The sequence below is a fragment of the Pagrus pagrus genome (genome assembly GCF_965226575.1).
Source record: "Pagrus pagrus genome assembly, chromosome: 18".
NCBI classification, from domain to species: domain Eukaryota; kingdom Metazoa; phylum Chordata; class Actinopteri; order Spariformes; family Sparidae; genus Pagrus; species Pagrus pagrus.
Window position 1 is genome coordinate 23,007,441 of NC_140202.1, and position 27,560 is coordinate 23,035,000.

At 42.5% G+C, this 27,560-nt stretch overlaps 2 protein-coding genes and 1 long non-coding RNA gene across 10 annotated transcripts in view; 2 read left to right on the forward strand and 1 right to left on the reverse strand.

The window, feature by feature from the left end:
• The first annotated feature begins 725 nt into the window (after window positions 1-725).
• On the forward strand, window positions 726-6,529 carry srsf5a (serine and arginine rich splicing factor 5a). 2 transcript variants are annotated; one of them, XM_084381031.1, is made up of 8 exons: window positions 726-862; window positions 2,073-2,204; window positions 2,302-2,372; window positions 2,845-2,966; window positions 3,381-3,460; window positions 4,890-4,963; window positions 5,051-5,155; window positions 5,261-6,529. In XM_084381031.1, the coding sequence occupies exons 2-8, from the start codon at window positions 2,079-2,081 to the stop codon at window positions 5,586-5,588; spliced, it is 906 nt and encodes a 301-aa protein (XP_084237157.1). In that variant the 5' UTR covers window positions 726-862; window positions 2,073-2,078; the 3' UTR covers window positions 5,589-6,529. The 2 variants fall into 2 exon arrangements, with proteins under 2 accessions (XP_084237157.1, XP_084237156.1); XM_084381030.1 differs by having other exon boundaries at window positions 727-862; window positions 2,070-2,204.
• A 905-nt stretch (window positions 6,530-7,434) lies between these two features.
• LOC311273802 lies at window positions 7,435-9,885 on the reverse strand. The gene is made up of 3 exons (XR_014624707.1): window positions 9,801-9,885; window positions 8,577-8,726; window positions 7,435-8,301 (listed from the first exon to the last, which is right to left on the reverse strand). It is a non-coding gene; the product is annotated as an uncharacterized lncRNA (long non-coding RNA).
• pacs2 (phosphofurin acidic cluster sorting protein 2) overlaps window positions 9,533-27,560 on the forward strand; it is a 51,138-nt gene continuing 33,110 nt past the window's right edge. For all 7 annotated transcript variants that reach the window (XM_084381023.1, XM_084381024.1, XM_084381027.1 and 4 more), the window contains exon 1: window positions 9,533-9,962. In XM_084381023.1, coding sequence (XP_084237149.1) covers window positions 9,844-9,962 — 119 coding nt within the window. In that variant the 5' untranslated portion in view covers window positions 9,533-9,843. The remainder of the gene's footprint in view (window positions 9,963-27,560) is intronic.

A 27,560-nucleotide genomic window follows, 5' to 3' on the forward strand; every position in this document is an offset into this window, starting at 1 on the left:
GTACTTATTTTGGTCACAAGTCTTTGGAAAACAAATGTATTGGAGCCTGATGAAAGATTGTGTTTGAGTTATGTACTTTTGTATCATTATTATGTATCATTATCTGTTTTCTTTTTAACTTAACTCATATATCAATGTCAGTGTCTCCCTCAAAAATTCTGTTTCATTTGGGCTATATGCCTAAATGTACAGTAGGTGATGACAAAAGTATTTTAGCAGATAAAAGAATACTAATGTTTTTTGATTTAAAATAAGGAGCAATACTTGGAATGATTATAATGATGAAATGAAGGGAGGTCACATTGGGTTGACAAAGCAGACAGCAACACTATGATTAGCCTCAGTTAGCAGCAATATGTCAACATCAAAATAAACATAAAAACATATAAAACAGAAATAATAACGTGGGACTGTGGGCAGGTGATTTAAAATACTGTAATACATCAGATGTTTTCCAGCTCTGCTGCTTGCTTTATAGACTGTGAAGTGGGTTGCCAAATCCGTGTTGCATCCCTCTTCGTGGAGATCTAAAAAAACTCCGCCAATTTCCTTAATAGGCAACACGATTCTTGTTTGTTTCTGTTTATTTAACCATGACAGGTTAATATAACCCCTGTAGTATGTGTGTGGGCAGGAAAAGGGGCAAAGTTTTCAACTCTAACCAAGTTACGTATTAACTGCGGAAGTTAATGACCAACCCCCAAACTGGCAACGTGAGTGTAGCAGCATTTCCTGTTCCCCGCTCTTTCGACTCGCTCGCCATTTTAATATCGAGCAGAGCTCAGACGAGACAGTCAAAGTTGCAGCACGCCAGCGCCGTAAACAACACAAAACGGAGACGGCCTGAGGAAAACCATATACGGTAAGAATGGTATTTGTTTAATGTTAAATATTTGCATTAACTCTCCGGTTTTCCATTAGCTAACCGCGGTGCTCGAATGTTCTGAACGGTAACGTCTTTGTAAGCTAACGCTCGGTGGCTAGCTCGCGTAGCTAACGTTAACTAGCTGAAGTCGACCTCAAGGCGAGCTGCGGCCGGCATGGACGCACCACGCCAAAAACGAAACCGTTTTTAAGCCGGTTAAAGATCACCACCTTTCAATAAATATCAAACAGCTAAACTATGATGGCATTTGGTACACATTTAGATTGCATCGAGCACATTTTCACACGAATTTACGGTATAATCGAGTGCATTAAGCTGTAACCGATTAGCCTAGTTACCGCAGCGTGTCCCTCATAGCTAATGCTAACTAGCTGGCTGAAGTTAGGCCTTAACCGTTGATTTCCAATTGAAATAACTACGGTCCCATCGATTGTAAGTTGGCTATTGTTAGGTGTATTTTGAAATACTACTTAGTAAACCTTTGCTACTGTAGTTTGTGGTGGTGTTGAAATATTTACAATTATGAAAAGTGCCTTTAAAATGTTGTTCACCCTATTTGCATGAAGAAGGGAAGACAAAATATCTTAGTGTAATGTCACACGGTACATCAAATTACACTACTACCTCTAAAATGTACATATATGTTTAAATAATATCGTGTTAGAAAGCTCCAGCAAAACATTTTGAGGACCTTTAGTTAGGTAGGAGTCTTTGTATCAGAATGTAAGATGTACCTGATAAGCTGGGAACTGAATGGATGAATGTTGGGGACATTAGTTTCGGGCTTTTGGTGAAAGTAAACGACTGCACTGAAACTGGCTCGACCAGACCTAGATTATCATGTGGCTTTGATGCTAACCATGTTTGTCATTCTCAGTCTATACTTGGCTAATGTGACACTTCTCTGACCTCCAAATAGTGTTTCACAAACCAGAAATCAATTTACAGTGTTTATAAACAAATACAATCAAGTTATGTTAGGAGGTGGTGCTGCACAACCATTTGACTGCTTTTCTCATCAGTAACAGATCTGTTACTAATTAAGCTTGGAAGCCTCTCTGGCTAAAATTTACTAAATGGCTATGTGAGGTCAACATACTGACCTTCATGCATCAAATATTAAGCTATCTTTACTCCACCTTCTGGTTTAATGTTTACCAAGTCTCGTGTTTTCCCATTTCAGCAGATTACAATGAGTGGTTGTCGCGTCTTCATCGGCCGCTTGAGCCCACACGCCAGAGAGAGAGACGTGGAGAAGTTTTTCAAGGGATATGGACGGATTCGGGAGATCAACCTGAAGAATGGATTTGGCTTTGTGGTGAGTGTGACTGAGCACTTTGTGTGGATTATGAGTTTTAACCTGTCCTGTTTTTCGAATTTACAACAAACAAACCTTTGGTTTCATCTCTCCTCAGGAATTTGATGACCACAGAGATGCAGATGATGCAGTGTACGAGTTGAATGGAAAGGAATTATGCAGTGAAAGGTAATGACCTAATCTTGGATGGTTCCTTTGTTCTGAGTCCCTTACTCTGACATGGTCACTCTCGCTGAATGGTGGGTGTGTAGCTGAAACTGGGTGCAACTGACGACCATCACAGTAGGTTTCTCTCATGCAAAACTGTTTTGTTTTAGGTAACGTCCCAAACACTTAAACCAGCTTTGATGTAACATCTTGAATTGAGGAGCTTGGAAGACATGTTACTCCCACCAATCTGTGAGGACATAAATAAGTCATAGTGCTGAAATCACTCATGATGTTGATGCAGTGTGTTGTGTTTAATCCAATAAATTATTTGAGTCAGCCCACACAGATTTCTAAATGTCTACACGATTTCTTACCTATCATTTTCTTACAATCAACAGCTGACATTTTCTTTTTCATAGACATATTTGTAACATTTAATTTGTAGTTCATCTAAGGATTATAACTAAGTATTTCTTGCTTTTCTTTTCAGAGTCACAATCGAGCACGCTCGCTCCAGAAGAGGCAGAGGTGGCGGCCCTGGAATGGGACGTTTTGGCGGCGGTGGTGGCGGCGGCGGCGGTGGCTATCGCCCATCTCGCAGCAGTGGATCCAGGTACCTTTGCTTAATAATGCCTTTGTGTAACCTGGTTTCACCAAACTGGTTGAAGCTAAGAGTTAAATAAAACTGCTTGCTAAACAGGAATAATTGCAATCATGTGACAGAAAATGTACATAAAAAGATGTCTGACATTACTCTTAGTCATTAATGTGAACCCGATGTTCCACCACTCAGTCAAACTCAAATATTGACACAGCCTTTGGGCTGGCAGAGTAGGTAAATATAACAGCTGTCATGACGCAAAACTGTCTGTGAGAATGTATTCAGCTGGAATAAACAGCCCATATTTAACACTTAGGACTTTCCAGTTTGATTTGGACACATTTACAACCACCAGAGTCGAACATTTTTCCTCCCCTTATTCAAGAGAATGTAGTTTAAAAGTTCTCTCTATTTTTTTCCCTGTTGACCGGACAGGTATGGACCTCCTGTGCGAACCGACCATAGACTCATCGTGGAGAACCTCTCGTCACGGATTAGCTGGCAGGTAAGAGATCACTAATCTTTATGTATCTTACAGCACAAGCTTTAAAAGATAATCCTATCACACTGTTGTTACATTTCTTTTTTTAAATGAAGCAGCATTCGGGTCAATTTGTCTCTACTCAGATTACACAAAAAATACTTAATAGTTAATTGGCAGATCACAATAGAAAGCCCCTAGTGTTTTTTTTATTTTTTATTTTTTATTTTGCTTCATCTACATTTTTTTCCAGACAAAAGCACATTACAGCTGCTGATGGGCATTCTAACCAAAAACATTTAGTTGTTTTTTAACAGCTGCTCTGATATGGTTTCCTTTATATCAGAGGTGAATGCACACCTTCAACGTAGGTGTCAGAAGTGTGTAGCGCCCTCTCCTGGTTGTTTTTTTTTCTGAATAGTGTCCATTTGGTGCCTCTCCTTACACGCAGTTGCCGCCGGTCTAAAGTCTTGGCTGGGCCCCGTAGCGGGTGAAAGTGGTCTAGCGCAGGATACGGTAGCCTTAGGAGGTCCGTAGCCACAGTCTGGAGGTTCTGTGGGCTGGCATCCCCGACTGCTGTAACCCCCCTCAAATCCACGGTCCCTACACTCTCCCGTTTGGGTCTTTTTCTGTTGCTGATGGAGCTGGGGGGGGTGTTGAGTCGGGCACACACCCCTCCCCCTACTTGCTCTCTGGTGGTTCCTTACTTGTGGAGGCCGGATGCTGAGTCAAGGCCGGGGTCGTTTCTCAAGGGCTTAACACTGCATTGGTTCCCATTTGCTATTTGGACAAGTGGCTCTATGCTAATATCTTCCTGGGTATGGAGCGGTAAGTAGCATAAAACTCATGTGATTGGGTTTGTTTAGGGTCGGGTGGTAACGGGGTGTAGAGTTGCAGTCTCAAATGGGAAGGAGGTAGTTTTACCAAGTAAACTCTTTGAGTCTTGAGCCAAATAATTTTCATAGTTCACATAAATAAAAAGAAACCCTAGGTCAATTTTCTTGTCCACTTATTCACAGGATTTTTGACATCCAACCACCAATAATTGTACAGATTTATTGCACATACTTAGTCACAAAACCCAACACTGTTACGTAAAAATGCACCGAAAATTCTCACTACTTTGTTACCTGTCAGGCGTCTCATTATGGAGTAAACTTAAGTAAACCTTAAAGTGAATTCATGGAGCCAATAAATGGGGAAATTATAGCTGTTAGAGTTAAGGCAACACTTGTCCACGAAAAGCTTTTTCAGTGGCTCTTTTGTTTACATGCCCTCCACTGAAATGGGAGCTTATCACAGAGTGACAAAGTCAGCATTAGATAACCGAAGTTTCAGTGTGTGCTGGTGTCTTGCTGCTTGCTCACTTCTCTCCCTCCAGGTCTGAAAAGGCTCTCACTGGCACCTCGTGTTGTGTACTTTGTAACTAAGCCTGCTCTATGCTTTGAAACAGGACCTGAAAGACCTGATGAGAAAAGCAGGTGAAGTTACCTTTGTGGACGCTCACAGACCCAACAAAAATGAAGGGTGAGTTATTCTTCTGTTGTCAAACTTCTCAAATTGCCATTTTGTCTACAGGGTTTGGTCCTAATTAATGTTTCTGCTTTAATACAGAGTGGTTGAGTTCGCATCTCGCAGTGACATGAAGAATGCCATCGCCAAGCTTGATGGGACCGAACTGAATGGACGCAAGCTGAAAATCTTTGAGGACAGCAGAAGGTGAGTTGTTTTTACTATTTGACTTGATTTGGGACATGTGCAAAGATCTGTTATTGTGTTGTTGTGAACAGGATGAATCTTAAAAATCACCCTGTTTTCTTTCAGGAGTCACAGCAAGAGTCGCTCCCGTTCCCGCAGCTACTCGCGCTCAAAGAGCCGATCCAGGAGCCGCAACCGTTCCAGGAGCCGCTCCAGGTCCGCCAGTCGCACTCCAGAGAGGAAGTCATCAGGAGGGGGCAAGGCCACCACCAGATCTCCCTCAAGGTCCAAGTCTCGCTCCAAGTCTCGCTCCAAGTCCCGCTCCAAGTCTCGCTCCAGGTCTCGCTCACGTTCACCTGTTCCTGCTATGAACAAACAGTCCCGTTCCCGTTCTCGTTCCCGCTCTCGGTCCCGTTCACGTTCCCGCTCCGCCTCAGCAGACAGCAAACACTGAGATTGGTACATCTGTAGGCCGTAAAATAGACTGATAGTAGCTCACCATAGGCCTGAATGGTGGCTGGTGATTTTTCTTTCTTTTTTTTAATGAAGGGGAGATTATTGCCTTTTTACATTGGTTCTTTTGAAATAAAATTGGCTTTGATTTTTGTTTTTTGTTAGTTTGGATGTGCTTCCACTGGAAAAAGTTTTGTTTTCCTCTTATCTCAAGATTAATACACTTTCCTCTTTTAAACCCCCTTCATATTTTGATGAAATACCGCGTGACAAAACATTTTGATCAGTGATCGTTGTCACACCCCTGCAGCCTCTCCCAGCTGTCTACCATGTCATGACTCCATCCACTCCTCTATGCTTCGCCTGAGTGTTGAGAGCAGTTCAAGGTTAGGTGGGAATGCGTTTCATTCCCCAAAATGTTCAGTGTGTTTTTGTTTGTAATGCAAGCTCCTGGCATTGCCGTGAAACTGTGATTCTGCTTCTGATGTGGCACCGTAAAAGGTGAAACTACACGTGTTGCATTCGCTGCCCTGATATGTGAACATACAAATGCAAACATCTCAGTCGGTGGTTTATATCAGCTTTCTAGTGTAATGATGTTGGAATCTGGCATTAATTCGACTGGCTCTTTATTTTAAACACTGCTGTAGGACCTGTCTCGTGTTGGTGATTTATTTTTTCTTTGTGTTTATGTACTTAATCTCCAGCCTTGGCCTGTGGTGTTGAGTGTCTGAACACAAGTGGAAGAAATGTCTCTAAAATAAGTTTATTGATTTGATACTAATAAAACACTCACTGCATATTGTCATTTAATTTTTTTGTAATGTCGAGAAAGAATGGTGACTTCTTTTTTTTAATATGTTGTGAATGTGGGTTGAGACTCTACATATTTGACTAAAGTCTCTGCAGTTTAACCGAATAAAGCTTTCACAAACTGTTAAATCTGTTGATTTTGTGCGATTCTGTCCTGCAATCATTCCCAAGAACAAACATGAATAATTAAGATTAAATTGTGACATACTTTTATTTAGCAAGATTGTTTTTGTTTTGTTTTTAACTCTCAAAACAGTGTAACATTTCATAAAACAATATGATTTCTGAGCTTTTGTTTACAGGATTATTTCCACATTTATATCGTATTTAAAGCCTGATGATCGATTAAGATATTGAATGGATATGACAGGCAGATGGCTATGAAACCAGCACAAAGCACAGAACTCAGACTGTTATAAAATATATCAACTATCCATCAAAACTGAGCTGCACGTAGACTAGAATATGAAACATGGCAAGGCAGGATATGAAAAGAACAGTGAATTATACCTGATGTGAAGAGATGATATACAGTTTAATATTTGCACTGTTGGATGATCCATAAGTCAAAATGACTGGAGAGCTTTTTGATATTTTGAAAAGTTGTACCAGAAAATCAGAACTAAGCCTGCAGTGAGAAACAAAGGAATTCTGGTTATAAATGTGTTTGGACTTTAAAATGAATATGAGCTGATCCAGAGGAATGTTTTTACATTCTTTAGATACATTAGGGTCCAAAAGTCAGCTTTTCCTGTCGTTATGTCAGGGTTATCATTGGCCCATTTGTGATCCGACAGCCTTATTGGCTACAGAAATGCAGATGAAAGGTTTAGATATGAATAACAATTGTACTCAGTACTCGATCATGATTATAAAAGTAACTAAGAAGATAACATGGTGTAATGCATACTGAAGTAGGAGTAAAATTACAGACTTGGAAGTATCCCCCAAAAATTACTTAATGTGAGTAGCTGTAATTAGTTACTTCACCCCTGCTCGACGCAGAGTAAGGCCCTCTTCACTTAGAATAACAATCTGAATCCTTAAACTTTCCAATTATTTCTAGGTTTATGTGACAATATTAGAGATTTTAAATGTGGTCTCAGACTTTTGGACCCAGCTGTATGCACATACTTTATAATACATTTGACTTTTAAGAGATACACTTACAATGATAATGCTAAACAGCAGTGTTGTAGTCAAGACGACGTTAACCAAGACCAGACTGTATGGACACCGAGACCAAGACTTCAGGGGTTGGGACCAAATCCAGACCAATGCAGAGTGAGACCAGCTCAAGACCAGACCAGTGCAAGTCCCACACTCACATGACACACAATAAAATGTGCGATATAGGCTTCCCTTTAATTGATCTGAAGGATCCACATTTTCACAAAAACACCCACAGAAAACAAATGAAGATTCACCTCTGCTGTTGCCATGTCAGCAGCAGGCTTTACTGTACGTGCGGTTCAACCAGTCTTAAGTATTACAACACTTGTAAACAGTCACAGTGTATAAAGTAAGAGTTCAAGTTGTTTATTCTTCCATTTGGTTACCACTATAAATAGTACAAGAGGAGTGGCCATTGATAAAACAATACTCACAGATAAGCTTCCCATGGATTACTATGATAACAGTTTATCTATTAACACGTACTAATCCTTAAAGTGACCAAGTCCTCCACATGCAGCCCCTGAACACTGTGCTGTGCAATGTTCCCTCTTACATTAAGCCAAAGTTAAACATGATTGTTTGCAGGCTCCTTTAAAAGAGAAAAAACAAGATAGTTAATTATATAAGGCTGAGCTCTGGAGAACAAAAGGGTCATTGAGGACTTCCAGCATGTGCAGCTTCAACCACATGGTGGCAGCAGCTGCTTGTAGTAAGATGACATCACACTAGATTAAGGAGATTAAAGAGAAGACATGGCAGTGATCAATATTCAGTATGATGCAATTATTATGATATATTATAATAGATATGAATATACTTTTATTTTTAAAAAAAAAAAGGTCTGTGGCATGCTCATATGTAGGACAGGTGTGAAAGTAAAACTATAAAATAATATATAGTCATAAAACAACACAAATAAGCTTGTGGGTGATTAAAAATGCTTCAATCTGCAGAGCAACGTGAGTAAAAGTCCTTCACTGCATTTCTCTGCGGATTTTACCTTTAACGGGCAGCACTGTGGCATGTAAAGGTGGTTCAGTCTCTGCAGGGACAATTTGGGAATCGATCTGGCGACACGGATCCGCCCAGACCTGCACCAGCTGCACCTGCAGACTCAGTCAGCGCAGCGAGACCTTCAATGACGTTTTTCCTGGGAGAAATGTACGGAGGGTGATTAATGCCACAGACGAGCCAGCAGAAGACGACTGAGAGAGAGCAGGGTCATAAAATGAAACTTTAGTGCCACCGTCAGAAAAAAATTCTAGAGGTCATAATAACATTGAGGATAAGTTGAGAAGAGCACGGAGCTGCTGGAGGAATAAACACCTGGAGTCGAGGAGAGCACCCAGTTTTGATTTATCTTCACTGTCGCTTCTCAAAATCTGCAACGGTGAGCGTGGAGTTGCAGAAATCCTCCATAATGTACTGTAATTCTCTCTCGTCTACTGAACGAAGGGGAAATGAACTGTATGTACTTTACGGATTGTAAAGAGACGAGATGGGAAAAAGAAAACACACAGAAATAAAGAGAAATGCTGGCGTTGGTCAGAGGCTGAGTTAAGACACGCACGTTCCTGCTGTTGCTCGCTGTCTTACGGCTAATGTATAATAAGGTATTCTGTCTGTTTGGGGCAAGTAACACCAATGATCCAGTGGTCAAACTCGTGCAAATAACACACGGTGAATGGCCGCCATCTTTCCATCTGATATCTAGTTCCTCTACATAAATCTGTGGGTAACTCTGCCGCAATGAAGACGGGGAGATGGCCGAAAAGCACCCGGACGAGCACTGATAGGATGGCTGAGATTACTTGGCCTTCAAATTCAAATAGTCTTTCCCCCCCCGAGATGTTTTTTGAACCCCTGTCACCACCGTGTGATGTTGTCTTTTCCTGCCTCTCCTCTCCTCCCCTCCCGTCTCCTCTGTGTGGCACTGATCCCTCCTCATACCCTCTGAGCAGCGTGGTAGGCACAACAAGCTCCGCGGTCGCTCCGTTCACTCCTGCGCGGCTCTCCCACTGCAGTTCCTCCGCGGCACGCACGGACCACACCGACCTGCCCGGCCCCCGACGAGGACGGAGAAATGAGCTCGTCCTGCACCGTCCACATCGCACTAACGTGAGCGTGTCACGGCTCTACTTCACGGACACACACACACACACACGCGCACACACACAGAAGACCTACACTGGTCCCGCTGTTTTTTTTGTTTTTTTTTACAAACCCTCCAGCTCGGTGTCGGACAGTCCCACCCGCAGCCAGGGACCATGGCGGAGAGAAGTGGCCGGTTGAGCTTCCCCGGGAGCGGGGCTCTCAACAGACCCGTGCCCATGAACCTGTTTGCGACATGGGAGATAGATGGATCCTCCCCGAACTGCATCCCGAGGTAAGGCTGAGCATGCATGTCATCCGTGCGTCCTTTTAAACTTTAAATCCAGCTGCTCCCAATGCGCCACACCGTGCAGTGGCTGTCATCCATCAGGCTGCACCACCAGCTAGTGGTATCATTATGCCAACGGGATGCCCATGCAGGCCCTGTAGTGCTCATTCAGCCATCCGCATTGTTTTGATGTAATAAAATAAAGGAGGGTGTACTACTGTATGGCGTCATTTGGCAGGTAACCACCAACACAAACAGCCCGTAAACAAATCCTCCAGCTCCAGCCTCGGTGTGGGCTTGAATAAGGCTGTCAAGGTGTTTATTCTGCAGGTGTGGGGGGGCCTTTAATGCTCATAATCATCCCCTCGGCTGTCAGGACAGATAACCAGCTTTATGCCAGATCTGTGTGCCAGGCTGCACCATGGAGACCATTTGGCTCCAGTGACCCCCAGAGACTCAGAGGCTGTGTTAAAAGCCCCTGATGCCAAATTCTCGTTTACTGCACAGGATAGGTTTTCTATTATTAGGCTCTTTGGGTTGATTTGATGAGACAGCCCCAAACACAAGGTCTACTCTGTTGCTTTTTTCTGGATTGTGCATATATGACACTGTGGTCATCATAATCATGGAGATGTGGCTGTTAGGATTTCCATTTACAGGCTGCAGCTACAGATTGTTTTCAACACAGTCAAATATATTGCTTGTTTAGTCTTTAAATGTCCAGAAAGAAGAGTTCAAGGTGACATCTTTGAATTATTACCCTCAAAATACAAGTGTAGGGAGATGGAGAGAGTCTGTGACCATCACTTTTAAATAAATGTACTGAAAGAACAGTTCAACACTCAATAACTAGTGAAAAGGCAACGCGATGAGCTCATAAACAAAGATGCACACCATATGTGTATTATTAACGTGATATCAATATATGACGACACCCCTATTAGCAGTGATTGCCTTACAAATAATCAATTATCAAAGTAATCCTGTCAATCGACCGATATTCAACTCATCCATTGCACATTTAAGAAGTGTTGGAAAAGTTAAGCATGGAGGCAAAAATTAGTTAAAAATCAAACCTCTGAACTGACCTGCATGTCAGAGTGACCAGTGTCAGAGACACCCGGGCTGTTCATTGAACATCTTTGGGTTTCGGACTGTTGAACAGACAAAACGAGCTTCCTGAATATGTCATCTTGAGCTCCAGGAACAATGTTCTCATGTTTTATGGTCCAAACACTTGATGGATTAATTGAGAAAATGACCAGCAGGTAAATCAATGATGAGAATAATCACCCTCGTTCATATTATCTGCATCACAGTAAACTGGGCATGTAATCAAGTCACGGACAATCACTTTATTTAAACTTTTATAACTAAGATTAGTTTTAATCTTTTTAAATCTGTGTTCAAACACAAAGTGGCTTATGTCATTTTAAGTCTTGCTTGCATTGAGATAAATGAATGAATGAGGCTTCTTGACCATGTGGAGTTATGGCAGAAGTTGTATTTCTGATGTGAGACGCCTGTTACATCGCCACAAATCCGACATTACCATGTTTTGACTGGAAAAAAACCTCTGGTGACTATTTTTAAACATTTTGACCTGACAAACATCTGACCGAGACTGAATCATTTTCCATTTAAACGAATTTGTGGTTTGGAGTTAGTGTGCACTGTGCAGGCGTTACTATTTTCATCAAAGCTGATTTTCAATAACATTGTGACTAATATGAGAATGTATATATATATATATATATATTTATATATATATATGTCTGTGTGTGTTTTTACTTTATTATTTATTTTAATTTCAACTGATGACCGTCTCTCCTCAGCCTCTCTTGATCCTCTTAAGTTAATACCTTCAGTGCGTATTACATTGCATGGCTTTTAGCTGAAATAAGACTAATTCATTTCCAGGAATAGCATAGCTGTGATGTTAGTCAGCTGAGTGGACAAGTAGATAAAAAGGGTTCCTGTAACTAAAACAGTCGCAGGTTCAATCCCTCACGACCCCCGAACAGTGCAGGTCGTCACGTGAAGCTGCTTGACTGAATTAATGTGCTAGATTCCTGAATGGAGGCTCGGCAGAGTCCCCCTCATTTACTGCCAGTCAAGATCTCTGCAGCTCTGTATTGACCTGCGTCTGTCAGAGTTCAGACAGGAGGAACTCGGCTTGTTGACCAGATGTCAAACCAACCATCTCCTTCGGTAATATCAACCTCTCAAGGTGGCTGAGCAAACTGACTGCTGTCGATCCTCAGAGGTCAGTTTGTCCCTTTCTTTTAACATCTTGTCTTAAAGGTTCCCCGTGGAGTTTCTGACCTCTGTTAGGGTTTATGTTTAGTTTCAGTTTTGGATGCAAGCGACACAGGATTGAAGATGTTTTTAAAAAATCTCTCTTGCAAATGTTTCATGAGGAAGGAAATGCTGTCAACACGATTGTAAGACCTCAAGGTTGAAAGCAACCACAAGGACAAAACCACAGTGTGTTCTGTTGAGAATGTAAACGTGTTTGTTTACAAGAAAAGTCCACAGGGCTCCTATTTTTTTTTACATATTTAGCTTATTTTTAAATATAAATAGGAAGAAAACTGAGAGAGGGAGTAGAGAGGAGACGCACAGGAGGATCCCTTCTTTTGCAGATTTCAGCAAAACCCTTGAAGATTGTGCACGGTCAGGATTTTCACACACTTAATTTACTCTAAAATCTGTTTAAAGTCAGTGATTCACACACCGTGTCCCACAGCCAAATGGATACTCACCAAAAACAGGTCAACCTCAACATGCTGATTCTTTAGTTTGTGAGGAAACATGTTAAAAAATGATGTGTTTTTGGTGCCAGCTGCAGCCCTGATACATGAGTGCTGTTGTGTTAAAAGAATAGTTTGGACATTTTGGGGAATAATGATTCCTTTTCTTGCCAAGAAACAGATGAGAAGATCAATACCACCATTTGTTTCTTAATTATGAAGCTGGAAACTGAAGAAATAGATTGGCTTACAAAGCCTCGTAAAACTTGACGCCTAAGATATAACTTTATGAGCTTTAGAGTTGCTGGTAGGTGGATTATCCTTCAGACAGAGCCATGCTAGCTGTTTCCTACTGCTTTCAGTCTTTATGCTAAGTCAAGCTAACCATCTCCTAGCACCAGAATAGGTTTACATGCTTTAAGGCTAAAAAAACGCATCAGTTTTCTCATGATGTCCAGTGCTGCAGCAGAGTATTCCCCCTCTGTCTGAAACACTCCCGTCTCTTTAAGTCCCGCCCTCCCAAATACCCAGTCTGCTCTGATTGGTCAGCTCACACACGCCTGTGCCAGCAACAACAGAGCGGCTGTGCTAAATTAATTCTTACCTGCCAAACTAGCTGCCAGGCATAAATTATGCAAAAGTGTGACATGGTGACGTAGTGTGATGTCACAAAGTCACTGAAATAAAGGCGAGACTACTGATGAGGCATTTAAGGGGCCGTGTTTTCTGTGGGAGAAAGGAGCAAAGGAACATAAACACATTGAGGGAAAGGAAATAAACAAAAAAGCACGATAGGTCTCCTTTAAGTAGCTGGATAGTGGAGGCACAAATGAGTCTGATATGATCAGATGGGAAGAAATGAATAAATATATGCCAGGTTGACAGTGTAGGGTCTGCATAACATATTCCCATCCTTGCGGTGATCCATGTTTTGACCTAAACATGACTCTAATAGCAACCTATTCTGATTCGTTGCCAAAACATGGGTTTATATGTGATCCATGCTGTATACAGGATCAGCGGTTTGTGCCTTAATCCTTTTACCTCGCATGGGTTCATCACCGTTTTAACGCTCAGGCAAACTACTGCACATCATAAGGAGCCGAGTAGCATTTTTAAGTTTGAGCCGGTCGACTGTATTCTTGCCCTGATTTTATCAATTTATCCCGTAATTTCTTCATGCCTCCATAAATCCCTCTCGCCGTGGTTTGGAGGTCTCTGAAGCCCAAGGCTATTAGGCTGGGAGGCTTATAGAAGTGCTGCCTCTGCACTGATCTCACGTTTCCGAGATTCACTTCAGGACACGTGCCGCTCCACGCTGAGATGCTTAATGATCACCTATCATACTTAAGGGAGGGGCCTCAATCACCTATCTTAGAGGGTGGTGGAAGGATAATTGCCTGTGGTCTGGACACTCAGATACCCGAGCGAAGTGGCTGTGAATGTAAATGTTGTCGCGTTCGCCTTTTTACGAGGCAGAACAGAGAGTTTATGAGGATCTGGTCTGCTGCTGCTCGTAATGTTATGTCAGGATATGAAGTACATGAAGGGCACACCGAGGGTTGTCTTTATTAAACTCCTCAGCAGCCTGCGCAAGTGTCTGTGTGACATCCTGAATGTGAAATGCACTTTTATGTTCTGTCACCTCATCGTGAGAGGCATTTGAATGAGCCCAGAGTGCACCTTTTCATCACTCTGAATGTCTTCCAATAATTGCGTGCTTATTCCTGAAGATGGACTTTTCCAAGAGCCACTTCAGCCCTCGATCCGCTGGCGACGTCGCCAACGAAGCCTCTCTGCTCTTAAGAGCCAAGGTCAAGACGCTGCGTTTCATCTTGGTATTTTTGAAGTGGGCATCAGTTGCATTTCTGCGCATCAACCCACAGGCGTGAGGCTAAGTGCTGCGAGAGACAGGGCCAATCGCCGAGACAGAGCCGGGATTGAACGGGCCCTCGAGTGGCAGCTGGACCCAGTAGGCTGTCATATTTGGGCCTGTTGGAGGCGAGAGTGCTGAGATGTCGCTTTGAGCAGCAGCGAGACACTTGCTCTTTTGTCCCCTGGCAGCCTGGGATGCTCACACTGCGGGAATTTAGAGTAGGATGAATGAGAGGCAGTTAAAGCCTCTCATTGTTTTATGCTCCCCTTCTTGTTCTTGTTGTCCTGCACTCAGTGCCTGTTCTGTACCAATGTTTGGGAGTTTAGATAAGACTGAGAGTCTACAGCCACGCCAGCCGCTCTGTGAGGCTGTACTTAGTGGCGCTTTGAGCTAAATGCTAACAACCAGCATGCTAATGTGCAGATGTTTAGCGGGTATGATGTTTACCATGTTCAACATCTTAGTTTAGTCTGCCAGTAGGATAACATTTGCTCATTAGTGAGTACAACTGAGGCTGAATGTCTTCGTCTTGAAGTTAACCAGTCAAACACCAAATAATTGGGCAAATTAAAGCTCAAGGAAAAATTGAGGGATCAAAAAAGTTATTTACATCTCATCCTGAGGGCAACGTGAACGGCTGTACCAAATTTATTGGCAATATCTTTAATAGTGGCTGAGACATCTCTGTCAAAACCACAAATGTCAAACTCTGTGGCGCTGGAGGAAAAATATCAGGGAACCACCAAAGTCATCATCTGGGAACCATGAATGCCTAAACTTTGAATGTCAATCCATCTTGCAAATTTTAAGATATTTCACTGGATAATTGAGAAGTCTGACCCGCTGATAGTACAAAATGAAAGGTCCAAGGATTGTTTGGATTCATCCTCTGGGTAGGAAAGGTCCAGGGATCATCTCTCTGACCATTTTTTCCTCCGGACTAAAACCCAACTCATTAAGATACGAGGGTTTGGCAGAAAGTGAGGGTGAGGACAGCGATGATACATTTTGAATACAAAGATTTTGATGAATGCACTTTTAACTGATGAAAAACTGCATTTTGAATGGTCTTGCCACAGTCCAGCCAGGGCTTGCTGCATTTTAAGGACGAAACAACAATAAAAATATGAATCAGTCCCTGCGGCATAACATTTTACTGAGCCATTCCCTGCTTGATATCTCACCAGTAAGCTGTTCTTATGATGTGTCAGGTTCAGCTGGATGTCATTTAGTCTGCTCTCTGTCACCCCGAGGTCTATTTAGACTAAAAGACCCACTGAAGAGGATGTTATGCCCCCAGACTGAACATTTACACTGACATATGAATCGGCCTGGGTCGGTTTGGCTCTGCTGCATCAGAGCTGACATTTCCTTCGAAGAAGTGAGCGTGCTGAAACGAAAAGGAAATGTCGTTCTCCACTCAGTATCTCAAGTGGCACATGTGCTTGTCCCATTTTCCAATTAGCATGAATTTAATTAGAGGAAGGTATGCTAATAAAATGACAGCGCTGTAGATCCATGTAGAATATTGCGCGATAATGTAGTTTGGGCTCCTGAGCCCAAAGGTATTTAACGCCCGTCTCTCGCTTTTAGTCAGTTTTCATAACCTTCATTCACCCAAACAAGATAAACTCCTTCTATGCTGCTGTGCTGTCTCTTAATAAACAACTGCATGCATGAACAGACCGAGTTAAACCAGGCTATTTATGGTAATCTGGTGTTTATGTCTAGACTTTATCTGCTGTATAATATCCGTCAGACTGCTTCAGGCCGTGACATCTGAATGGAGTTGCTATCATGGCCTTGTCTCTTCTTGCAGCTCGTGTCGACCGGCTATATTCGATGTAAATATTTTTTTCAGGTTCTTCTGGTTTTTGTGGAGACAGAACATGTTCCTCAACTCATTGTTTACTTCAGTGCAGAAAGGAAGTGCATTAAAACAAAAGCTGAGCAGATATTATCAACACTGGTTCCTTGAAATCAAATATATTCTGTGGGGAACACTAAAAGCAGGCAGTGAGGCGTGGCGTTGGGCGGGCACTGAGGCATGAGGAAAAGTCAGCTGGAGGCAAAATTGATCCGCCTGCAGAGTCACAGAGCATCTCAAATGTGTGTTTATGTGTGTGTGAGGAGGCGACTGCCCTTTCCTGTCCTGCCCCGTCTGTCCTCCAGGACGTGCTGCATCAGCAAGATGGAGGAGGCCGGATATCTTACATAAGGCCCACTGACTTAACACTACAAAGAATATGGCAGAGAGATATCTGTATGAAAAACGGGCGTAAAAGTCAATAGTGCTGACAAAGTGAGCAACATGGTTTATAGGTTTTTGATGGCAATGTCGATGGAGTGCTCCACCACTGAAGGCCGGGCTTCTTTTCACGTATCCATTGAAATATCTTAACATTTGCGAGATGGATTGGCGCAAACCTTCGTACAGACGTTCATTCATTCATTCACAGAGATTTTGATTGTTTTTATTTCCATGTTAGTACAGTTTCATAGTTTTCTGGTATTTTCATTTTCTTTTCTTGTCAATTTTTTCATTCATCAAACAGATAAATGGAAAATTAATGAATAATGAAAGTCCTTCGTAGTTGTACTAACAAGCTGAGATTTCAGATGTGTCTCATTGTCTTCGTTAGTGAATGTGTTTGCTCAGATGTCCTAGAATTGGCTTTTATGCACTGTTCATTACACATCAACAATAACTGCAGGTGTGCTTTGTAGTTTTCATACCGTCCTCCTCTTTGAGTAACCTAAATCCACAAATCTCATTTCTGATAATAGACGAACTCCATCTCTAAAGAGCGTCATCATGTGAAGTTGGGTTTTCTGTCATTGTTGGCCTTATTTCCAAATGTTGCTCAAATGATTTAAATAGCTCCGTGATTACGTGGGCCTTCCGGGGGCCTGTTTACCGGCTCACATGTTCCAGCACTTTTGGGGGGTAATGCAGGAAAATGAGGTTAACGGGCTGAAAAGGCAGAGCGATTTGTCAAAACTTTGTGCCAGATGTAGATGAGATTATAAAACAGTTGAGGCTTAGTTTAGTCAAAAGTGAAAAGTGACATTTCTAGAGCTGTACAGTACGTGCTGGCTGAATCATCTGTCTCTGAGTAAAATGCTCCAAAGTGTCTTTGTACTCGAGTGACATTTGCGAGGTGTCGCTTATTCTGTTCACTTTGAACTCTTTTTATAGCCTTGGTTTTGTGGCTTTCGCTGATGTCTTTCAGTTCAGAACTGCCCCTTTAATCTGCAGCGTCGCATCAATGCACATGAAATTATTAACATGGGCTTTTTCCTGAATGATTCTCTCTGCTTGAAATTAAATTTTATGCCTCACTGGTGATGCAGCGGCTATATTATCAGCCTCAACAGGGTGCACTTAATCTGACGTTTTCTCATATTTACATTTTGTACTCGAGGCATTCGGCTGTCATGATTATTCATCGTGCTGTGTTCTGACTTATTCCTTGACGTCTTGATTTGCTCCATTATTCTCATATTGATTATTCTGGCCTGTGGAAATTCTTGCACTGTGTGGGGTTATTGTTTCTCTACGCAGCCACATCGCCTGTGTGGTTTTTGATTTGTGTGTCCAAACAGTGACTTCCCGGGAAATCATTGTCATACATTAGTCACTGATTTCCATAGCAACAGTGTTTGTATTATTGTGGCAAAAGCATCCGGTGTATCAAGCATCAGTTGTTGATTATTAATGTGCACATTTTGTCTGACATTGATGCCTGTTTCATGCCTTCAAAATGGCACACGATGGACAATTTGTTCCTCAGTGCGTTTTGCATAAGCTCCACTGAATACAACTCTTCATTCTTGTAGTTTTGGTTAATTGCAGGAAGGCCCTGGAGGCTGGATTGCGGGCTCGCCTCTTGCAGCAGGCAGTGTGAGAAAAAGGGAGTTGTTATTTCAGTGCTCCCTTCACTGAGGCTTAAAGAACTTTTCCTGAATTCAGGGCATGGAGGAAAAAAATGTAGGTCAACTTCTTTTTAGAAAACTTGCAGCTGGGAGAAAAGCTTAGAAGGTTTAACATATTGTAGTCATTAGGAACGCTGCTGTGCCACGTCTGGCATCCTGCTCTTGGGTGGCTGAGTCATATGACCTCTTCCGTGCCTCCACCGGACTCCTCCCTGATGTATTGGCTGGACAGATGGATGCAGCGAAAATCCTGAGGTTGGCATCGGCGACTAAAACCTTTCATCTCTGCGCCTGGATGACTGCAGAAATGAGCATTCATTATCGCTGCCAGTCAGAAATAAGCATCCCTTTACAAGCCTGTAAACATAACCTTTCTGGCCTCCCAGATGCTGAGCAAGCTACGACGTAGTAGTGTAGTCCAGCTAATCTGCTGCAATACAGACATCGAGTGAAGTTGTAGAGAATTTATGGTCACACTTTATTACACTGATAAGATGTATTAAGCCATATTTTTGCCAAATTAGGCAAGAATTAGAAATAACATGGTTTTTATTAAACATTTAACAAGGATAATTACGCTAATATGACGTCATAATACATCATTTGTAATAAAGTAGGCAAAATCTGGAAATATGCTCTTTATTAGAATTGTTTTTAAAATAGTGTGGTTTCCACCACAACTGGGAAAAAAGAGGGAGATGGAAATTTAGTCAGCACTGCTGCCTTGGACGGCCTGGGTAGCTTTTTTTAATGTTACTAATGTAATGTCGGGGAAACCGGAGCAACCCGGAGTAAACCCGTTCGAACCCAACTCAGTCAAGAAACTCCACACAGCAACGACAGAGGTTGGTAATCCAACCCTGACCATCGCTGAGGCCACAGGCCACTGAGCTTCCATCTGGCCCGGATGTTTCCCACAGCAGCAATTTTGACTTGTTATGTCAAAATACCCACTGTGAGAAAGCTCCATTAATGGCATTCATCTTGAAGGAAAGAAGTTCTCTAGTTCTTGACCACAGCCACCCTCCACCTCATCTGAAGGTGTGATGGTTTGTGAGCCTGTTTCCTTCAAGATGAATGCTGCATGCTGTGAGATGTTAAAAGAAGCACAACGTTACAAATGTAATGTCGGGGAAACCGGAGCAACCCGGAGTAAACCCGTTCTAACCCAGGGAGAACATAAATGTTATTATCATCACATTTTAAAACTGCAACTAGCTCTAAGGCAACAGATTTTGATACTATTTCTCATCACCTCACCTAACCGCACTCTCCTGATCTTCAAGCAGCAGTGTGTTTTCAGTCGTTTGCTGGCGAAACCAGGATCACGCCTGCTGGTGGAATATCGAGAGATGGAGCGCTGTCGTCCGGTTGGATGTTAATGCTGTCTTCATCCCTCAGAAGAGTGGCAGGAGGCTCACCATTGAAGTCCTCATTTGAAGAGGCGAAGCCTGAGCTTCTTGATGTCTTGACTTCGTCAGTCCGGAAACTAAACGTGCACACACACACACACCAAACCAAATGACACACTCACTGTTACGTTGATGTCTCGGAAACACGACACTGATCAAATTATAAATCATCATAACAAAGCACCACCTACAGGACTCACATCACACACACACACACACTTCGATCAGTCTTTGGTGATGAATGGATGAGCGAGGACTTCACGGGGAGTGATCCTCTCATTCGGATCAATTTTCAGCAGGGCCTTCAGGAGATTGATACAGTGCGCTCTCTCTTCAGCTTCATTGTTTTTCTCCTCAAACGGTCAAATCCACCATCAGTCAAGTCGTCCTCATGATCATGAAAAGTCAATCCATCATAGTGACAATGAAAGTTACTTCACACTAACTTCTTTCAGATTAAGAGCTTGTAACTCGGAAGAAGGTGGAAGGCGCAAAGTAGTTTCTGGAGCACTGATTGTCTGTTTACTTGCTAATAAAGACCATATTAATTCTAGTTTTTGTCTAATTTGACACCAGCACGGCTTATTAAATCTTATTAGTGTACTCTAAGTGCAACTGAATATTCGTTACCATATTTGTTTTAGCAGATATTAAAGCTTTGGTTATAGTTTAGAGAATACAAAGCTTCATTTCAATATGCAAAAATCACCTAGATTCATCATATACAAATATTTAGTAATAACATCCATGAGACTGGATGGTTTTCGGCTCGTGATGTATATCTGCTGAGCCACTTTCTGGCCTGCAGCTGGTGAGTATTTGATATCCAAATCAAAAACATGGGATTTAAAGCATACAGCAGTACATCCACTTGAGCCGCAAAATTCAGACTCACATTGAGACCTTTAACGGGCCGTCATATTAAAACAGTTATAAGTCTAGCTGACTGAAATGTGACCCTTTCAGCCACTTCAGTCAATAAACACTTTTATAAATGGACAGAGTGCTCTATGGGCCATTTTTAGCTGCCCTATAATGCAAAAACCTGTCAGAGCAGCGATGAGAGCTGCCTGAGGGCTCTTCAACCGAACAACACAGAGGTATTTGCAGATGTGGTTTCACTGTTGTGACTGCACAGTTGTTTTGCAGACTACTCTATAATTACTCAGACAAAAGAGCCAGACCACTGCCTTTTAACAAACTCAACTTGTATGAATAATAATTATTTAGGACACTTCAGATCTGGCTGTAATGGAAACCGAAGTGCCGGATGTGATTTTTTTAATCCACCTTTAGTCTAAATTTTTATCTCGGCCACCGCGGCTCAAATTGAGAGATGTGCAGATATCAAATTGTTACGACTGATGGAGATGGCTGGTAATGTTTTCAGTTTGTGAGTCTGTGTGTGGCATCATGACAAAGTGTGGTCCTGGTGACACTTATCGTCGTGGCAATGACCACAGAAGTTTGTTTTAATACTTTTATGGCACCGACCGCATTGCCTCGACACTAACGAGTGTCGATTTCATTTCAGTACCTAAGAAGTTGATCTCATCTGCGTCAGTGAGCCAATCAGAATGCAGCGTGCTTGTTTTGCCAAGATCTAACAGCGCTGGTGATGTAGTTGAGATCAAAATGAAGGCAACTTTGATGCAACAGTCTGTTGAAGACTCAGGTTGAAGCAGAAGTGTTTAATTTTTTAGTTTGATATTGAAGAGCTTGACTGGCCTGAGACACGGCCCCGCCCTCAACCCCATCCAACATATTTGAGATGAACAACGAGCCAGGCTTTATCTCAACGCAGTGTTGGACCTCACTTATGCTTTTGTGGCTGAATGGGAGCAAATCCCTGCAGCCAGATTAAAAAATCCTCTGCAAAAGCTTCCCAGAAGAGAGGAGGCTGCAGCATATTAACACCCATGGAATCACATTTCAATTACTAGCTGAAAATGCCATGCTGTTTGTGTCGAGAAATGATTAAAGTGGGTGTCCAGCTGGCATCATGGGTGGAGCAGAGTGGAGCGGCGTGCTGCAGATCGCTGCAATACAAAGGTCTCATTTGTATTCCAGTTTGTGCTCCGGCCCCCCGGGGCTCTCTGAGGGCACGGATCATCTTGTGTTCTTTACTGGATTTCGATTCTCCGCACTTTGGCGGCGAATCATAAAATAACGACTTGGCTGTCGGCTGGCTGCTCGCTGCTTCTTTGCCCGCCTCTGTTCTGCGTCAGCTGGTTTAACCACAGACCTCAGTGCCGACTCATAACCTACTTACGTACCTCGTCTTTCTTTCATGACATTCACCTCCCCTTTTTTCTCTCCAGTAAAAACACACACTCTTTTGTAACCACCGACGTGCCACTCTCCCCGGAGATAAAATCAGTTTCAACATCCTTTGTGGGTTTAATTGTTTCTGGGTCACTCTTACTCTGGGCTGATGGAGAAAATGGAGTTCATATCTCCCTGTCCTGCATTTTTAATGTGTGTCATTCATTATACATAAAAAAAAAAAAAAGATTTCTTCTTCTGGTTTGGTGGACGCAGCCCTACATCAGATCTACTCCAGTGCTTTCTCTCTCTGTGTGCCTCTCCTCCCCTCACTATGCCTTCAAATAACACAGCCAAGGATATCTGGCACAGGGCAGAGGAGGGGAGATTTGATTATTAAGCTCTTTCTTTGCAGATAGCTCCTCAGTATTCAACAGCTTGTTATCTGTGTGGAGGTTCACTTCTCTGTCTTCAGTGAACTTCAGAAATAACTCGGCTGCGTGTGAAATAAAGTCTAATCATCAGAAGAGATGAATGTGGATATTTTTGGGTAAAACAGATACAATTTACCAATTACATAAAGAAAACAAAGGCTCGAAAGGCGACCTATTTCTAATTTTGTTGCAGGCTAAAAACAAAGTTTTATATAATTGGTTCAAAACACGAACAAAAACACGTTGTGCTTTAATAAAGGCTCTCAGTCATCCAGGTCACGGTGTTCTCAGTGCTGTATCGTAGGCAGCTGGACGTGTTTCAGTTTCTTGAAGATGTTTGACCTCATCCAAGAGGCTTCTGACTAACTGGAGGGGAGTTGCAGGCCTTAACACTGTGTGGGAGTTTCCTTACAGAGTTGTTTAGGACACGTGTGAGCTCTGGTGGTCAAGGTGCAGCAACCAGGATGTGTCAATCTGCAGAGCGAATGTGATAAAATTGCTGTTTTTGAAGAAAGTTCACACGAGTTGACCTCAGTCCAGATGAGCTGACGTACGTCATAGCGGGCTGACAGGTTCTTTGTCGTGCAGAGGCGTGTGTTGCTGGCAAGACGCCGACCGTGAACCATGAATGCATCTGTGTCCCTCATTTCCTGTCATCCCTCCACTCTCACTATCTAGTAAAGACATAACAGGCCTCAAATGTATAATTTGCACTGCAGGTGTGGGTGTGTTTTTGGGTGTATAGGGCCATGACACACCATGTTAGATGTCAGTTAACATCTGTGGCTCTAGTTGTTGCAGTGTGTCCGACACGTTGGCACTAGTCAGCGACTTTTTGCCTGATTGAGCAGGCAGTATCAGCGGCCAAGCTCGCTGGTGAGAGAGATCCCTCTGATTGGCTGTTCAGCTGATAAAGTGAATCAGTGCACAAGAAGATAAACAGGAAAAACCCCTTGAGCCTGTTGCTGTAGTGTTCGTGATTTCACCCACCTCACCTGGCTTGCCGTCTAGAGTTTAAAGGGATGGGAACCAGCGATTGACTAGCTGCTTATTAACGCTACTCACCATCTTCGTTTAGCCTGTCAGCACAACCCATAGCTCTGCTGCTAGCTTGGCATTAAATGAAACCGTCTGGACAATATATTATAAAACAAAAGTCAACAGTTAATATTACATAGCAGTAAATCCATACTGTATATTAAACTTTATTTATAGCTCGGTGAATCCCATCCCTGCTGAAAGCTGTCGGCTTCATCTGATCAGCTCGAGAAAGTCTCAGCTGGATACACGACAGGAAGCTGAAGGTCTGTGTTTGCTTCAGTGCACTTTCAATAAGTCTTATCTCCCCTGCAGGGATGTTTATAGGAGGATGAGCCTCCCTCCACTGCTTTACAGGGATGTCATTCAGCAGCGCCGGTGTCAGCAGGTCGTAAAGGCCCTAAACCCCCACCACCAGCCTCACTTCCAGTTTACACAGACTGGGAGAGGGTGAGGGACAGTACTATAGATCTTTGTGTGTTTTCCCTGCAGAAAGTTAGCTGTTCAATACTCTGGTTTAGACCAACTAATAGACAGTTTGTTGACTTGCTTAGGCTGCTGCCACCTCATGATATCTATGGTTTAACTTATGGTTTTAGTGAGTTTGGCTTTTCTTCTTTTAACCACATAGGTGATCTTGGTCTGTAAGTCTCTCTGTTAGTCTAGACTGAACTATCTTAACTATTAGATGGATTGGCACAAAATTTGGTACAGAAATTCAAAATCCCCAGAATAGGGACTGTACTGACTTTGGTCATTCCCTGACTTTTCCTTCTTTGCCAACATCAGGTTCAAATTGGTAGCTTTGAGTGAAATCTATGGCAAATGCTAATTTGCCACGGAAACATGGCAAATTAGCATTTTTCAATCAAATTATTTACCAGTAAACATGGCTGTTGTGTCTTAGTTCAGTGTCACAGATGTAGTCTTGTTTACATTAACTCAGAGAGGACAAGATAATCATGATACGGTGTAAGACAACTTAATTAAATGTTGCATTAGTAAGTTGATATTATCATTCTCCAGCTTCATTAAAAAAAAAACTTTTAACAGATTAATCAAATAATTATTTCTCCATGTTATGTTGTGATCTTGTGTAATCGTCTTCTGTCCTCTCTGGCCTCCACACTCTGTCAGCAGCAGTGACCTCCCTGAGTCTCGTCTTTCAGCCTGTATCAGATTGATTAGAGCAAAATTTGATGTTATGATCAATCGCTGTCTTCATCTGCTCTGTCAGACTAAAAGCTGAGGCAACACGAGTGATGTAATCAAGTTTGGATCCTTGCAAAAAGATTGAATTTGTGACCTCGAGGTTACGTGACCATGAGAAAACTAGTTCATGCCTCTTTGAAGACGAGGCTTCTCTCGTTCTCTGTAGTTTTTCAAAAAACTTCAATTAAAGCACCCTTTCCCCTGAAATTAGACTCTTTGGGAGGGTGATTTGGAAAGAGCCCATTCAGTTTCTGCTTGGAGATGATGACGCTGCTGTTGCACTATGGGTAACATGGTAACACCACAGCAACACTCAGGACACCTCTGTTGTGTGTGAGGCTAATTAAGAAGCCACGGGACAGTGAAGCGTTGAGCAGACGCCAAAATGGGAGACAAAAAGAAAAGCAGAGGGCCGGCGGTGCTTTGTCTCGGAGTGCATGCAGACCAAACCCCAGACACGTCTCCGTGCCCTAATGGCTCCCTCTATTAATAAAAGATAAGCAGTCAATTATTGAGCTGTCAAAGTGACGTTGGGGACGACATGGGCCGGGGCAGGAGGGCGGAGGAGGCATGTGTGAGGAGTTTCATGGTTGAGTTTCGGTGGAGGAGGGACAGTCTGTGTGTTCTCAGGGGAACATGACCTTCCTCCATCTTTATCCTTCTGTCTTTAACTTCTCACCTTCTCTTCCTGTTTTATCTTTTTCTGTCTATTTCCGTCCCTCCCTCGGCCTCTTTTACTTTATCTTTTGCTGCAGAAACTGACTGCAAAGTATCAACTCGCAAAAAACATTGCCCTCAAACGACGCCTCTTATTTTGAAAGATTTGAATGTACTGTTTTGCTGTTATTTATTTCTGTCCTCTTTCTATTGTTGTTTTCTTTTTTACCTCTTGTAGTTGCCCTTTATGTTTTATACCCCTGGGTTTTTTTTTCCCTTTTGAAGCCTGCACGATTTCTTTTTGTGCTCATTATTCTCCCGCTGTGCAAATTAAAAATTAAAATTCCCTCTCACACAAACACACGCGCATAGGCTGTTTACACCGACACAATTACAGGAATACTATGTTACAATGCAGCTGATGCTTTCTTCTTCTCCCCCAGTTAATTGTGTATGCAGATCATTGAAATGCCAAGTGTATTTCATACGTTTTGCCCTTTTGCAAAGTAGATTTTATTCCCTTCCTTATGAATTAATACAAGCATTATTATTCATATCAGCGTCTATCAATCGCGAGGATGTTCCTCCACTATTTTCTCTTCCTCCTCCATCTTTCATGTGCTCAGATTCACTCATATTTGCTTTCTTTCATGGAGTCTCTCTCCCCCCCAAGAGCTAATTAGGAAATACTCTGGTAAAATCCCAGCCTACATTTGTCCCTCTGCGCTTTTAAAGATAAACAAGTGAAGTATCTTTAATTTCCTGAACATAACGAGAAATTTCATATAAAGCAGCAGAAGCAGAGGGAGGATGAGGTGTGAAAAGGCAGAGTCAGAGTCGCTCCTGCCACTCAGTCGGCCTTCACAGTTTAATGATCTACTGACACAGATTCACCGAGCAAATATGAGCGTGGTTTATAGGAGGCGAGGGCGCCGTTCAGGACGGAGTTTAGACTTTGCCTCCAGTTGTCTGTTTATTATTCATGAGCAACTGAGGGGAGACTGCTTATGTATGAGCCTCCGACACTTCAAAGAGGGGATGAATGTGCATGAGTGTGCATAGATGTATGTGTGCTTTTATTTTGCACTGTATGGGCGGGTCTTCAGCGGCGTTGTCCTACGTCTTCTGTCGACCTTGACACCTCTAGTTCTTGATGTTTTAACTCTAAATGAAATAAAAATAAAAGAATTATCTTTTTTTCGGACTGAAAGTTTATGATTCTGGGAGATTTTATACAAATTTGGATGAACATTAAGTTACAATATGTAAGAATTGTCCTTGAACTCATCAAAATAATAAGTAACATCTGTGTATTGTGTTGCAGAGACATCAGCAGTGCACAGTTGCATTGGCTCCAGCATACTGGAGACAGCTATAGGACCACTAGCTACACGGCTAACTGAGCTTTCTGGCTAACAGTAGCTTCAACTAGCAGCAGTTAGCAGTTTTGCCGGTGACTGAGCTGCTTGTCTCACTTCCTGATAGAGGCTCTTTCACTGTATTTTGGCAACGCTGTGCTGATGCTCTGGTTCGGTTTAGGCACACGACCCACTTGGCTCGGGTGAGGGAAAAAAAATCTTGTTTTGGCTTAAAAGACCTGTTTTGGTTGCCACAAAGATGACAGGAGATGTTTCCAACTTTCATCGAAAATATCCATTTTGTTGCCACAGATGCGTCTGGAGAATATCCTGAGGTCTCTTTAAAAACATCCAGCGGTTTCACTTATAAATGTTGAAACACAGTCATGAACTGCGGTGAATGGCTCCGCAGCCTCCTTGCCAGTAAATCCACCACCATCGCCTCTACCTACCTATACGACAGTCAGGTCCTAAACACGTAATGTGAATGTTGAAGACTTGGATTAACATTTTTCAACCCCTGACCCCATAATTTGGTGGCTTTGCTGGATATAAACAGGAAGTACTGCACGACATAGCCATGTAGTCAGTCAGCTGTGGGTTAAAACTGTTTTGTAGCCTACATTTTTGGAAATTTGGACCATTGAAAGTATGCTGAATTTG